The sequence below is a fragment of the Castanea sativa genome, chromosome 11 (genome assembly GCF_040712315.1).
Source record: "Castanea sativa cultivar Marrone di Chiusa Pesio chromosome 11, ASM4071231v1".
Lineage (NCBI taxonomy): Eukaryota > Viridiplantae > Streptophyta > Magnoliopsida > Fagales > Fagaceae > Castanea > Castanea sativa.
Window position 1 is genome coordinate 31,816,710 of NC_134023.1, and position 11,050 is coordinate 31,827,759.

Genomic DNA, 11,050 nt, shown 5'->3' on the forward strand with positions numbered 1-11,050 from the left:
ATCATGGTAAGAATGGGTTTTCACTCTAGATGGATCAATACTATTATGCACTGCCTAACATCAATAACCTACTCTATTCGGATTAATGGGGTTCCTCATGGGCATATTACCCCAACTAGGGTACTCCGCCAGGGGGACCCCCTCTCTCCATATTTGTTTTTGCTATGTGCAGAAGGGTTGTCATCACTTATCAAGAAAGTGGCTCTAGAGGAGAGAATTAATGGCATCTCAGTTTGTCGGAGAGGTCCGCAATTATCTCATTTATTCTTCGCCGATGACAGCTTGCTGTTTTGCCAAGCAACCTCAAAAGAATGTGCAGAGTTCATGAGAATTTCACAAGTGTATGAAGCTTCAACTGGCCAACAGCTTAACCGAAATAAAACATCATTGTTTTTCAGCCGGAACACACCTCAAGAAACCCAGGACAACATTAAGCAAATGTTTGGAGCTGAGGTTATTAAGCAGCATGAGAAATACCTCGATTTGCCTTCGCTAGTAGGGAGATCGAAGCGGAATACCTTCCAACAACTAAAAGAAAGGTTAGCAAACAAATTGTCTGGATGGAAGGAAAAACTCTTATCAATTGCAGGTAAGGAAATCCTCATCAAGGCGGTTGCACAAGCAGTCCTAGCACACACAATGAGCTGTTTTTTATTGCCTAAGAGCTCGTGTGATGAAATGACGAGGATGGTTCGGAATTTCTGGTGGGGGCAGAGAGGGGAGGAGCGGAAAATGGCATGGATGAGCCAAAAGCCATGGGAGGTATGAGATTTAGAGACCTAAAAACATTCAATTTAGCTTTATTGGCCAAGCAAGGCTGGTGATTGCAACAGGGAAGACACTTGCTTTACTATCGAGTATTTAAAAATAAGTATTTCCCAAATGAAGACTTTATTCATGCTAAGAAAGGCCACCACCCATCCTTTGCTTGGAGGAGTATTTGGACAGCTCAGGAGTTAATTAGACATGGAGTAAAGTGGCAAGTGGGGAATGCCCATAGTATCAACATTTGGATGGATAAATGGACAAATAATCCAACTACCTTTCGGATAGCCTCACCACGGAAATTACTTCCTATGGAGACGATGGAATAAATTTGATTGGTGTTTGAATTACTTTTTATAATTAGTGACACATCATGACATCTATAATAAATTTGTAATTTCTAGGGCATTGTTCTCAAAAAATTTAAATTTTATTTGTATGTTCTAAATATTAAATCATACTTAATAGGAGTTAAAAAATTATGATACAAAGATGATTGTATTTATCTAAAAAATTATATGGTAAATGTTTACCTATTTTTGTTACGGTTTTTTTAAAAAACAAATATAACATACCTATAACATACACGTTGTTCTAGTAATGTTGTTTATATTTTTTGAAAATATATATAAGTAAAAAAGTGTATAAAAATAAATATAATATTGTTTAAAAATTAAAAAATATTGTTTAAACAACTATACCAAGCGGCCCTTTAATCTGTCCGAAAGATGCCAAATTATAACGTCCATATACTTGATGTATTAAACTCGTGCCATATCTAGGCCTGGGAAGTGTAGCTAGAATTTGAAAAAGAGAATCCAATATATTAATTTTCAAAATTTAAAAATGAACCCATAGGTATACAAGGATGCCACTTGCCTTACACTCACAGCTACCATATATCTTAATCGTCAACCCAAAGCAGCCACGTGTACGGCCATTACTAAGCTGCTAGGGACAGTTCCGTCCAAACTCACACCACCCATTCTCTCTCTCATCTTTCTCTTTCTATATAAAAACCATGCCACCCATTCTCTCTCTCAGAGTCTCTCAGGTCGGTTTGTTTTCAATTCCATCATTTGTAAACCAGAAAAAACAGAAACACCACATATAGTTTTGTTTTACAAACAGCTTCAGCTTATATGTTGTCTGTAAACCCAAACCCAGCAGCTCAGGGGTTTCACTTCTTCGATCCAATGAATATGGCTTTTAATTCTCTGCCACCGCCAACTACTACTACTACAACTACAACTACAACTACAACTACAACTAGTACTACTAATAATAATAACAATAATAACAATACGGCGTCGTTGTTGGATGATCCGAGTAAGAAGATCCGAAAACCGTATACGATTACCAAGTCCAGAGAAAGCTGGACGGAGCAAGAGCACGATAAGTTTCTCGAAGCTCTCCAATTGTAAGTGTGTCACTTTTTTACTTCAATTTCTAAAAATTAGCTATTCCTTAATTAATAACATAAGTTTTTTGTTTTTGTGTTTTTTGGGTCTTTAATGGAAGATTCTAGGTCATAATTAATTGAACACATAATTTCAGAATTGAAAACTATTATTTTATTAATGATTGTAGTTTGACAATTCCATTTTTTTGTGGTTCTTATTGGTCGAGACTCATTTCAGATTTGATCGTGACTGGAAGAAAATTGAAGCATTTGTTGGGTCTAAAACTGTTATCCAGGTAATTTCTCCACTTTCAGCCCATTTGCATTTTAAACTGATTTTGCTTTTATTCCTTATGGACTCATAGACAGACCGTGTCACTGTCAGTTTTTAGTTCGGCCACCTTATTTAGACTTTAAACTTCAACTACAAAAATCGCTCATGTACAAAACTTTTGGGCGTAACAGTGTGTATAGTTAACTTTCTATATTATTATTATTATTATTATTATTATTATTATCAATGAAGTTAATGCATCTGGAATAATATGAGGAAGCAAGTCTTTAACTAAGCCAATTTGTTGGAGAAATAGTTGCGATTATTGGCATTTATGATGAGATACTTGTAATTTATTCTCCATTGTTTGTTAAATGAATTATGAAGTAATGGTAAAGTTAGGTACTAGGTGCTCTTTTTTACATTCTCTAATTACATTCAGTATTGACAAACAATAATAGGAAAATAAAATTCAACCATGTGGTTGTGATTAATGTAACCACATGGTTGAACTCAATTTGGGAATCTAAGAAACTATCGCTCCGTTTGTTTCAATGAAAAACCTTATGTAAAGATAGTTTTTCAATGTTTGGTAGCATAAAAAAAGATAAGTCAAAGGAAAACTATTTTTGGTCAACATAAAAAGTATGACTTATTTTTAGAGATTATTTTCCAATAAATTTTTTTGGAAAACAACTCTATCTCATAGCAAACTAAATAACGGAAGTGAGGAATTTGTTTTTCAACTCATTTAAAGTTGCTACCAAACATTGGAAAATGAGATAATTTTATAGAAAATGCTTATTGAAAAATGAATCATTTTCTAGAAAACATCATTGTTGAAACAAACAGAGCAATATCTAAGTTTTGTCCTCCCAGATATTGTTGGCATGGCATGGTCAGTCTTGCATATGTTGTCATGTGCTATATGTGTGTGTGTGTATATATATATATATATATATATTCTTTTGACTCATTCTAGCAGCTTGTGAACTACAACATTTCCGAAGATATTTGAGTGCAAAATCTGAGGGTTGCTTGTATTCTTTTGCTTATTATATATATACATTCTTTTGTCAGATACGTAGCCATGCACAGAAGTACTTTCTGAAGGTTCAGAAAAGTGGAGCGAGTGAACATGTACCACCCCCTCGACCAAAGAGAAAAGCAGCTCATCCGTATCCTCAGAAAGCCCCTAAAAATGGTTAGCATGCTCAAGAGTCAAGACCCTTTTTTCCTTTCATTGGAATTTCTAGTAGTAGAGTTTGAAATACTCCTTTGCTCATCTGTTTATTCTTGCAGCTCCAGTTATATCCCAAGCTACTGGGCAATATCAATCTTCACCTGTTATGCTTGAGCCTGCATCATATGTTTATAGGCCAGATTCATCATCAGTTCTTGGGAATCCAATGAACAGTTCAACTGTGTCTTCCTGGAGTTTTAATTCAGTGCCACCAGTTACTGTCTCACAAGCAACTAAAGGTTTTGTTTTGAGCTGTTCCTACTCTGTCTTGCCAGTTGAAACTTGGATTTGTTTTCTTTCTTCTAAAATAATTATTAGCTCCATTCTGCTAACTTCATATATGCCTGGGTTTTTAGATGATGCAGGATTGGCTGGACCAACCATTGCACAGAATTGTTGCTATAGCAGTAGTAATGAAAACATGCCAAAGACGAGGCCAACAGGGGAAAAGATCAATCGAGGGGATCATGGCAACACAGCGCGAGGTTAGTATTCCTGTGCCTTATTCTAATTTACAATTGTTGCACAGGTATAGTCAGAAAAATGAGTGCCAGATCTCGTACTACATTACTATGAGGATATATTGATTGGCATTCTCTCAGTTTACTTAACATTTGAAAATTGCTAATGGTGCAATAGCACTGTTATAGTGGCATCTCTATGAGTGCAATACAGTTGAATAGGAACAAGATTATTCCCAAAACAAAAATTGATGATGTAAATTTGATTAGTTAATGCACTTCTTCTTTTCCTTGAGAAATTTCTAAGTGATACATGGCATCACCTTGTCTCAATTATAATCATTTTTCACCAGTTTGCTTTACCTTGGGCTGTAGTCTTTTCTCACTGCCCAATCCGAGGTTGTACGCTGCTTTTATCATTTTCTTGTAATCTTCTTGAAGCAATGTCGTCTCATTGTTTCATCACACATGGCTGTCAGCCCATTCAGGATTTTCAATGAAGAAGTGTGAAGAAATTGTTTTAGCAGCTTTAGTAGGGTTGAATGGACCATATCATTTTGACTTGGCTTAAATGTTTGTTTCATCACACATGTAACCATATCTTAACTCATGTATGCAATGAAGTTCAGACATTATTTTCTGGTCACTCTTCCCAAAATCCATATTAGCTACACACTTTGAAGCACATGCCATTTCTTGACTGCCCTTTGAACCATATTGGATCACTTTAGAACACATGCAAGAAGTACCTCTACCATTTAGCACTCATAAATGCATGGGCTACAAAATTTAGCCTTTCTTGTCTAGTCAATCTTCCCAAATTGCATATTAGCTTCACACGTCATAGAACATGTTATTTCTTGACTATCTATCCTTTTGTACCATAAAGCTTGGGTCAACCACATGTCCAAAAGAAACTTTTAGAGCGCACGTGAGAAATACCTCTGTTTTCTGGTGTTCATGCATCCAAAATTTCGACTATGCAATACTTTTTTCTAGTTTCTTTGTTTATCATCTGTTCATTATTTTCTTGACCTGCTTTTGCTGATAAATTTTCTCTGTTTTTTGCTGCAGTAATGCCAGATTTTGCTCAAGTTTACGGCTTCATTGGCAGTGTCTTCGATCCTAATTCCACTGGTCACTTACAAAGACTGAAACAGATGGACCGAATAAATTTGGAAACTGTATGTCCTATTTAAAAATCTAATACCTTTATAGAACCATATTGGCATGTTATCATGTTCAGCCACAAAAGAATCATGGTTCACCTTCTTATTCTGTAGAGATTTTATGCTTTAGAATTGTCTACCTTGCTATAATCTCCGTTGAAGATACTGATTTGCTTAAGGAATATATGGGCATTATCCCAGGTATTGCTGTTGATGAGAAATCTCTCCGTCAATTTGACTAGTCCCGAGTTTGAGGATCATGTAAGTTGTCACTTCTATGCCCAGAATTTCTCTCTCTTTGTGGTGTTCTCTTCATTTGTACCATGTCTTTCCATGACGCATCTCTCAATTCTAAACAATTTTTGCTTTTGCTAACTATAAAGATTCAGCTTTGAATACTGCAATTAGACAACAGGGGGTGTTCACATTCTCTTTATAAAGAATGTCCTGTTACAAATCCATGATAAACCAAGATAGTAATTTTGAAAATTTGAGATTTCTTTTAGACAAGATAAATTTTTTGTTCAAAATTCTAGAAGGCCCAAAATATTTTTCAAAAAAACATTTTCAGATAATCCTCATGATTGAGGATGAGTTTTAAAGAGAAATCTTCCAAAAGTCTGGCAATTCCCTGTAGAACACAATAACAAAACTCAATATTGGAGGCAATAATGTGACTAACAATGGAGGAACATATATTATGAATCTAGTGAAATAAATAAATAAATAAAATATCTTCATAATTGGAATATGCAAAAAATCCCTAATAACAAATTTTACCAAAGTGGTTCAACCTTCAGATTTTTTTTTGTTTACATTATCAAAACAGTTGAACATACAATTTCATTAACAAATGAACATAAGACAATTCAACTACTAAGCACATCTTCAATTGAATAACATACATAAGGTTTGTCTGTAGGGAATATGAAATCAAAAGGAGGTGAAGTCATATTGGCTTCTAGGCTTTTAATGTTTATAACTTCCATATCTATTTAAAATTTTCATACCTCATCAATATATTATTATGAACAGTACGGGATTTATGTTCCCAAATTTTTTACTTGTTTGTGGCATCATCATCGACACTATTAATCGTATCACCCTTTTCTTTTATAATTTGAAAGTTTTGCTATTGAGTTTAAGGCTTCCAACTTCAAATGTCATGGATTTTTGTAGTGTTGGCTAGCTGGTATACTGAACTTTGAGTTTGGTATTGGGGTTCGATACCCTGCATCCCCATCTCTTTTTACGTAACTATTTACTTATCAAAAAACAAAAAAAAAACTTTGAGTTTGGTATCAAGACCGATACCCTGCATCCCCATCTCTTTTTACGTAACTATTTACTTATCAAAAAACAAAAACAAAAAAAACTTTGAGTTTGGTATCAAGACATCTGAAACTCTTTTCTTGCCATATGAACACCTATTTTTTTTCTTTTTTTCTTTTTTTTTTCTTGACTTTGTTTGCAGATCAATGAGTTAATCTCATGTGGTCTACATGGTGCTTTTACATAAACCTGAATTGTATTTGTTAGTCAATGGAATGTTTCTGAAAGAAACATTACTACCTATATATGCTTATACCTCCTTGACTTATAAAAAATTACATGAAAGTTCCTTTTGTTTTAGATTAAATCAATATATTTTGGTCAAACAAACAAGTGATGCAACATTATCATATATCTAATACACTGGTTGCACACAATCTTTGTTCTTTCTTTTTTTCCTCAAAAACACTTTTTCTAAGAATTATTAGTTTAATCCATTCCACAAGGACACTGCATCTATTAAGAAAAAAGAAGAGAAGGGGCAGGGGAGTGGTGGAGAATGCATAATTAGTGTGTCAATTAGATGATAATGTGGCATCACTCGATTTCTTCACGTTGCCTTTTGAGAATAAGTTTATACTTTTTTGCTTTTGCACCCACTATTAAGATCATGCTTTGCGTCTGACTAAAGAAGGCATTCTTACATAGATTGCATTGATTGGAAGTGTAATTGATCTTGTGAAACTACTACCCTTGTAGTACTTGAAGATTAATACTAGATTAATTATTCATGAAATCAGACTTTCCTTTTTCATATGAAAGATAGCGCCTCTAAAATGACGTCTTCAATTGTATCTCCTGGTATTTGGCTTTGGGTTGGGATTTCATTTGGAGGGAGGGTTTGAGGCTGCATTTTGGGGGAATAATCTGGCTGTGCATGCTATGTTTATCTGACATTTGAATGTCATTATCTAGACAAAACTATGGATCTTGTCAATCCTCAAAGCCAACCTCTGTATGCTGTTTCCCATTCTCTTGCAATAAGAAGCATCAAACTATTTACATTTTGTAATTATTAATGACTTCAGGCAATATACTCATTTGTGAACTGTTTTTGAAATTGAAACAGAGAAGGCTACTTTCATCATATGATGCTGACCCTGAGAAGGCTAAATCTGGAAGGCCTCACACCAATTCCCACATTGATCACTCACAAAGTGCCATTCTATCTGCTTAGGAAGTGAGGTAAAATGACTTCTCAAACATTCAGGCTTAATTATTTTTCCCCTCCCAATTTATCCCAGCCACTTGCTGACTATAAACAGTAAATGCAGGGTGCGCAAGACATGTTTAATATCCTGTTGCTAACAGCGGAGTGATACTTGCATGTATATATGTATGTAAAGTCTTCAAGAGGACCATCAGTTAATATCACAGCTTGTCAGTGGATCAATGTTGTCTTGCTGTCCAAGTGACAAGCGTGTACCATACAAATACCTTTTGTTATCCAGAGTTGTAGGATAAACCAGATTTCAGTCACTTTAAGCTTATTTCAGAGGCTATCTTGTATAGAGTGCTGAGTGTTTTATGTCAATCTGTTATGACTCTGTATAGTTGTAAGTTATATCTTTTGAAGGTTTTGCATACTGAATTAGTCCTAGCCTCCTAGGGGTAATGCTCTGTATCGAACTGGATGATATGAATATATCTGGTGCTTTTGTGTGAACTCTGCTCTTGCACTTCAAAAGACTTTTTTTAGAGCAGGTAACACAGAATATTTGGCAAAAAATACAGCTTGGTTTGTTAGATGTTATTAACTCCTCCACTGGCAATTTCTACTGATTATAGGTAATTCCATTTAGAACAGATTGCCCTTGAAGTGCGATATTACTTAAAATGGTTCAGATGTATCATCGATGTCTATTTGGACTTGAACGATGCCAATGCAGATAAATCATCTTTGGAAAGGGGTTATTGGTTTGAAACATAGGAGTGGGGCATTGGACAATGAAAGCACTCGTTACAAACTGTTAATGGTAGTAACGGTAGGACATGGTTTAGCTCCAGTGCACTAAAGTCGACACAATACGGACATGTTTCCAATTTTTGCTATGTGTTTGCATCATGTTGGCTCTAGTGCTCCATAGCATTGGAGCTAAGCCTTATCGGTAACCATAAATGTTGGTTCCCTAGCTTAAAAAGGTAGTAATTATAATTTATTTTTTATTATTATTTATAGGTCGTTAGTTGGCCGAAAATGGCCAAATACCATCTTTTTCCGAAATTTGTATCGAAAAAACACTGTTTCGGAACTAAATAGGGAAATACCACTTTTCTAGAACTCGAGGTTTAGAAACTCGAGTTCCAAATGGTACTTGAGTTTAAGAAACTCGAGTTCCTCATCAGTTCCACCATCGTGGCACTGCTGAGCTAGAATTTGTGCGATTAAAAAAAATAATGTGGTACTCGAGCTTGGTAAACTCGAGTTCCATGCAACACAGTACTCGAGTATACCAGGCTCGAGTACCTATTATAAATAAAATTATGTTTATGTTTATTTCTATGGTACTCGAGCTTGGTGAGCTCGAGTACCTTGTAAGGAATTTTTTTCGGTCGACAAATAAACATAAACATAAAAATAAGTAGCTTTTTATGTTTTTATTTATTTAAATAGAAGCATTGTAAAATATAGAGATTTTAATTTCAAAATATGAATTAATTTCTACATTAATTAAAATTGTTCATTGTTTTCTCATAAAACTTGTTCACTGTTTTCTACAAAAACTATTTCTACGATTTTGCATAAAATCATTTTTTGTTCAGCATTATTTTTTTTTAAAAAAATCACTCTTTTCTGTGTAAATTATTTTATGTTCACTATTTTAAAAATTGTTCACTGTATTCTCATAAAACACCTACTGAAATCATGTTTTATAAATTTAAACGCCAAATCTAAATGCTTTTTCATGCTTAAATTTCACAATAATTGAATTTGTTTTTCTGCATTGATAAAATCTATTTATACATTAATAAAATTTGCTCTCTGCACATCATGTTTACTGTATATTCGAATCTGCTTACTGCATTCATATAATCTGTTTTTCACATTAATTGAAATTGTTCATTGTTTTCTCATAAAAATTGTTCACTGTTTTCTGCATAAACTATTTCTACAATTTTGCATAAAATTATTTTATGTTCAGCATTATTTAAAAAATTGTTCACTCTTTTTTCTGCGTAAATTATTTTTTGTTCACTATTTAGAAAAATTTTCACTGTTTTCTCATAAAACACCTACTGAAATCGTGTTTTCTAAATTTAAACGCCAAATCTGAATGCTTTTTCATGCTTAAATTTCACAATAGTCGAATCTGCTTACTGCATTCATAAAATCTGTTTTCTGCATTAATTAAAATTGTTCATTGTTTTCTCATAAAAGTTGTTCACTTTTTTCTTGGGAGGGGTGACCTTAAAATCACCCGATGGGGTTTTTTCCGTGTTAGTTTTCCCCATTCAAAAACAAATCACCGTGTCAATTTAATTTCCGCTGCACTTAGTTTAATTGGTGATTTGTTTGTGCTATCACGCGCTTTGCATGTTAATTTAATTAATTAATAAACTTGGCTAATTAATCAATTAATTAATCACTAGGGGTCAATACGTTTTTGGCCTATCAAATTTCGTTGAAAGTACAAAATTGTGAAAATTTAAGAGAAAATTGTGTACATTAGATGTACAGATCGTTCGAATTTGTAAAAAACAAAATTTATTCGTTGAATGTATAAAATTTTGAAAGTACAAAATAAAATTTTGTAAATTAAATGTATAGATAGTCTGAATTTGTTGAATAGTTAGGATTCATTAAATGTACAAAATCATGAAAATTAGATGGAAAACTATGTACTAATGTATTGGTCATTCGAATTTGTTGAAAAATTCAAAATCGTTGAACAAACAAAATTGTGTAAACTCGAAGGAAAATTAAAGAACGTACCAAATCGTTGAGCAGCACATGCAGCACTGCGAACATCAGTGCAGCAATGGTGGACATTAACAACAACGTCTAATGTTCATAGGTAGAAATTTTTGGAAATCATCATTACTTGAATTTGAGAAGTCTGAAATATCTCTTTCATCATCTAACGCAGTAACTTCATTAATAGACTTGAAGGCTCGCTCTTACGCCTTCCCCTTTAGATGCTTCCTAGCTTTTTGGATTGCATGAAAACGGTTTAATCACCTTTGCATTTGATTGTTCACTTGTTCAAGACAAGCAAGTATGTTGGAAGGTTCATTTCTAGGTAACTCAGCTGAGCGTGCCTTAGGAACTCGCAACCCATGCCATCGACAATACACCTCCAACTCACACCTTTTCTCGTATACAGTTGACCATGGTGGTTTTGCTACGGTGAACTCTATTGTGGTGGTATCTGTACTTATTTTTGTAGGTTTTCTGACCATGAT

At 34.1% G+C, this 11,050-nt stretch overlaps 1 protein-coding gene across 1 annotated transcript; it reads left to right on the forward strand.

Annotated features, from left to right (window-relative positions):
• The first annotated feature begins 1,797 nt into the window (after nucleotides 1–1,797).
• On the forward strand, nucleotides 1,798–8,312 carry LOC142617993 (protein REVEILLE 5-like). The gene is made up of 9 exons (XM_075790971.1): nucleotides 1,798–2,185; nucleotides 2,406–2,463; nucleotides 3,522–3,645; nucleotides 3,744–3,923; nucleotides 4,041–4,169; nucleotides 5,220–5,329; nucleotides 5,516–5,575; nucleotides 7,716–7,831; nucleotides 7,921–8,312. The coding sequence occupies exons 1-8, from the start codon at nucleotides 1,908–1,910 to the stop codon at nucleotides 7,821–7,823; spliced, it is 1,047 nt and encodes a 348-aa protein (XP_075647086.1). The 5' UTR covers nucleotides 1,798–1,907; the 3' UTR covers nucleotides 7,824–7,831; nucleotides 7,921–8,312.
• Nucleotides 8,313–11,050: the final 2,738 nt, after the last annotated feature.

Coding starts and splice junctions, on each gene's coding strand:
- LOC142617993 (XM_075790971.1), top strand. CDS start 1,908: ATGTTGTCTGTAAACCCAAACCCAGCAGCTCAGGGGTTTCACTTCTTC. Junction 5,330..5,515: donor ACCGAATAAATTTGGAAACT/GTATGTCCTATT, acceptor GCATTATCCCAG/GTATTGCTGTTGATGAGAAA. Junction 5,576..7,715: donor GTCCCGAGTTTGAGGATCAT/GTAAGTTGTCAC, acceptor AAATTGAAACAG/AGAAGGCTACTTTCATCATA.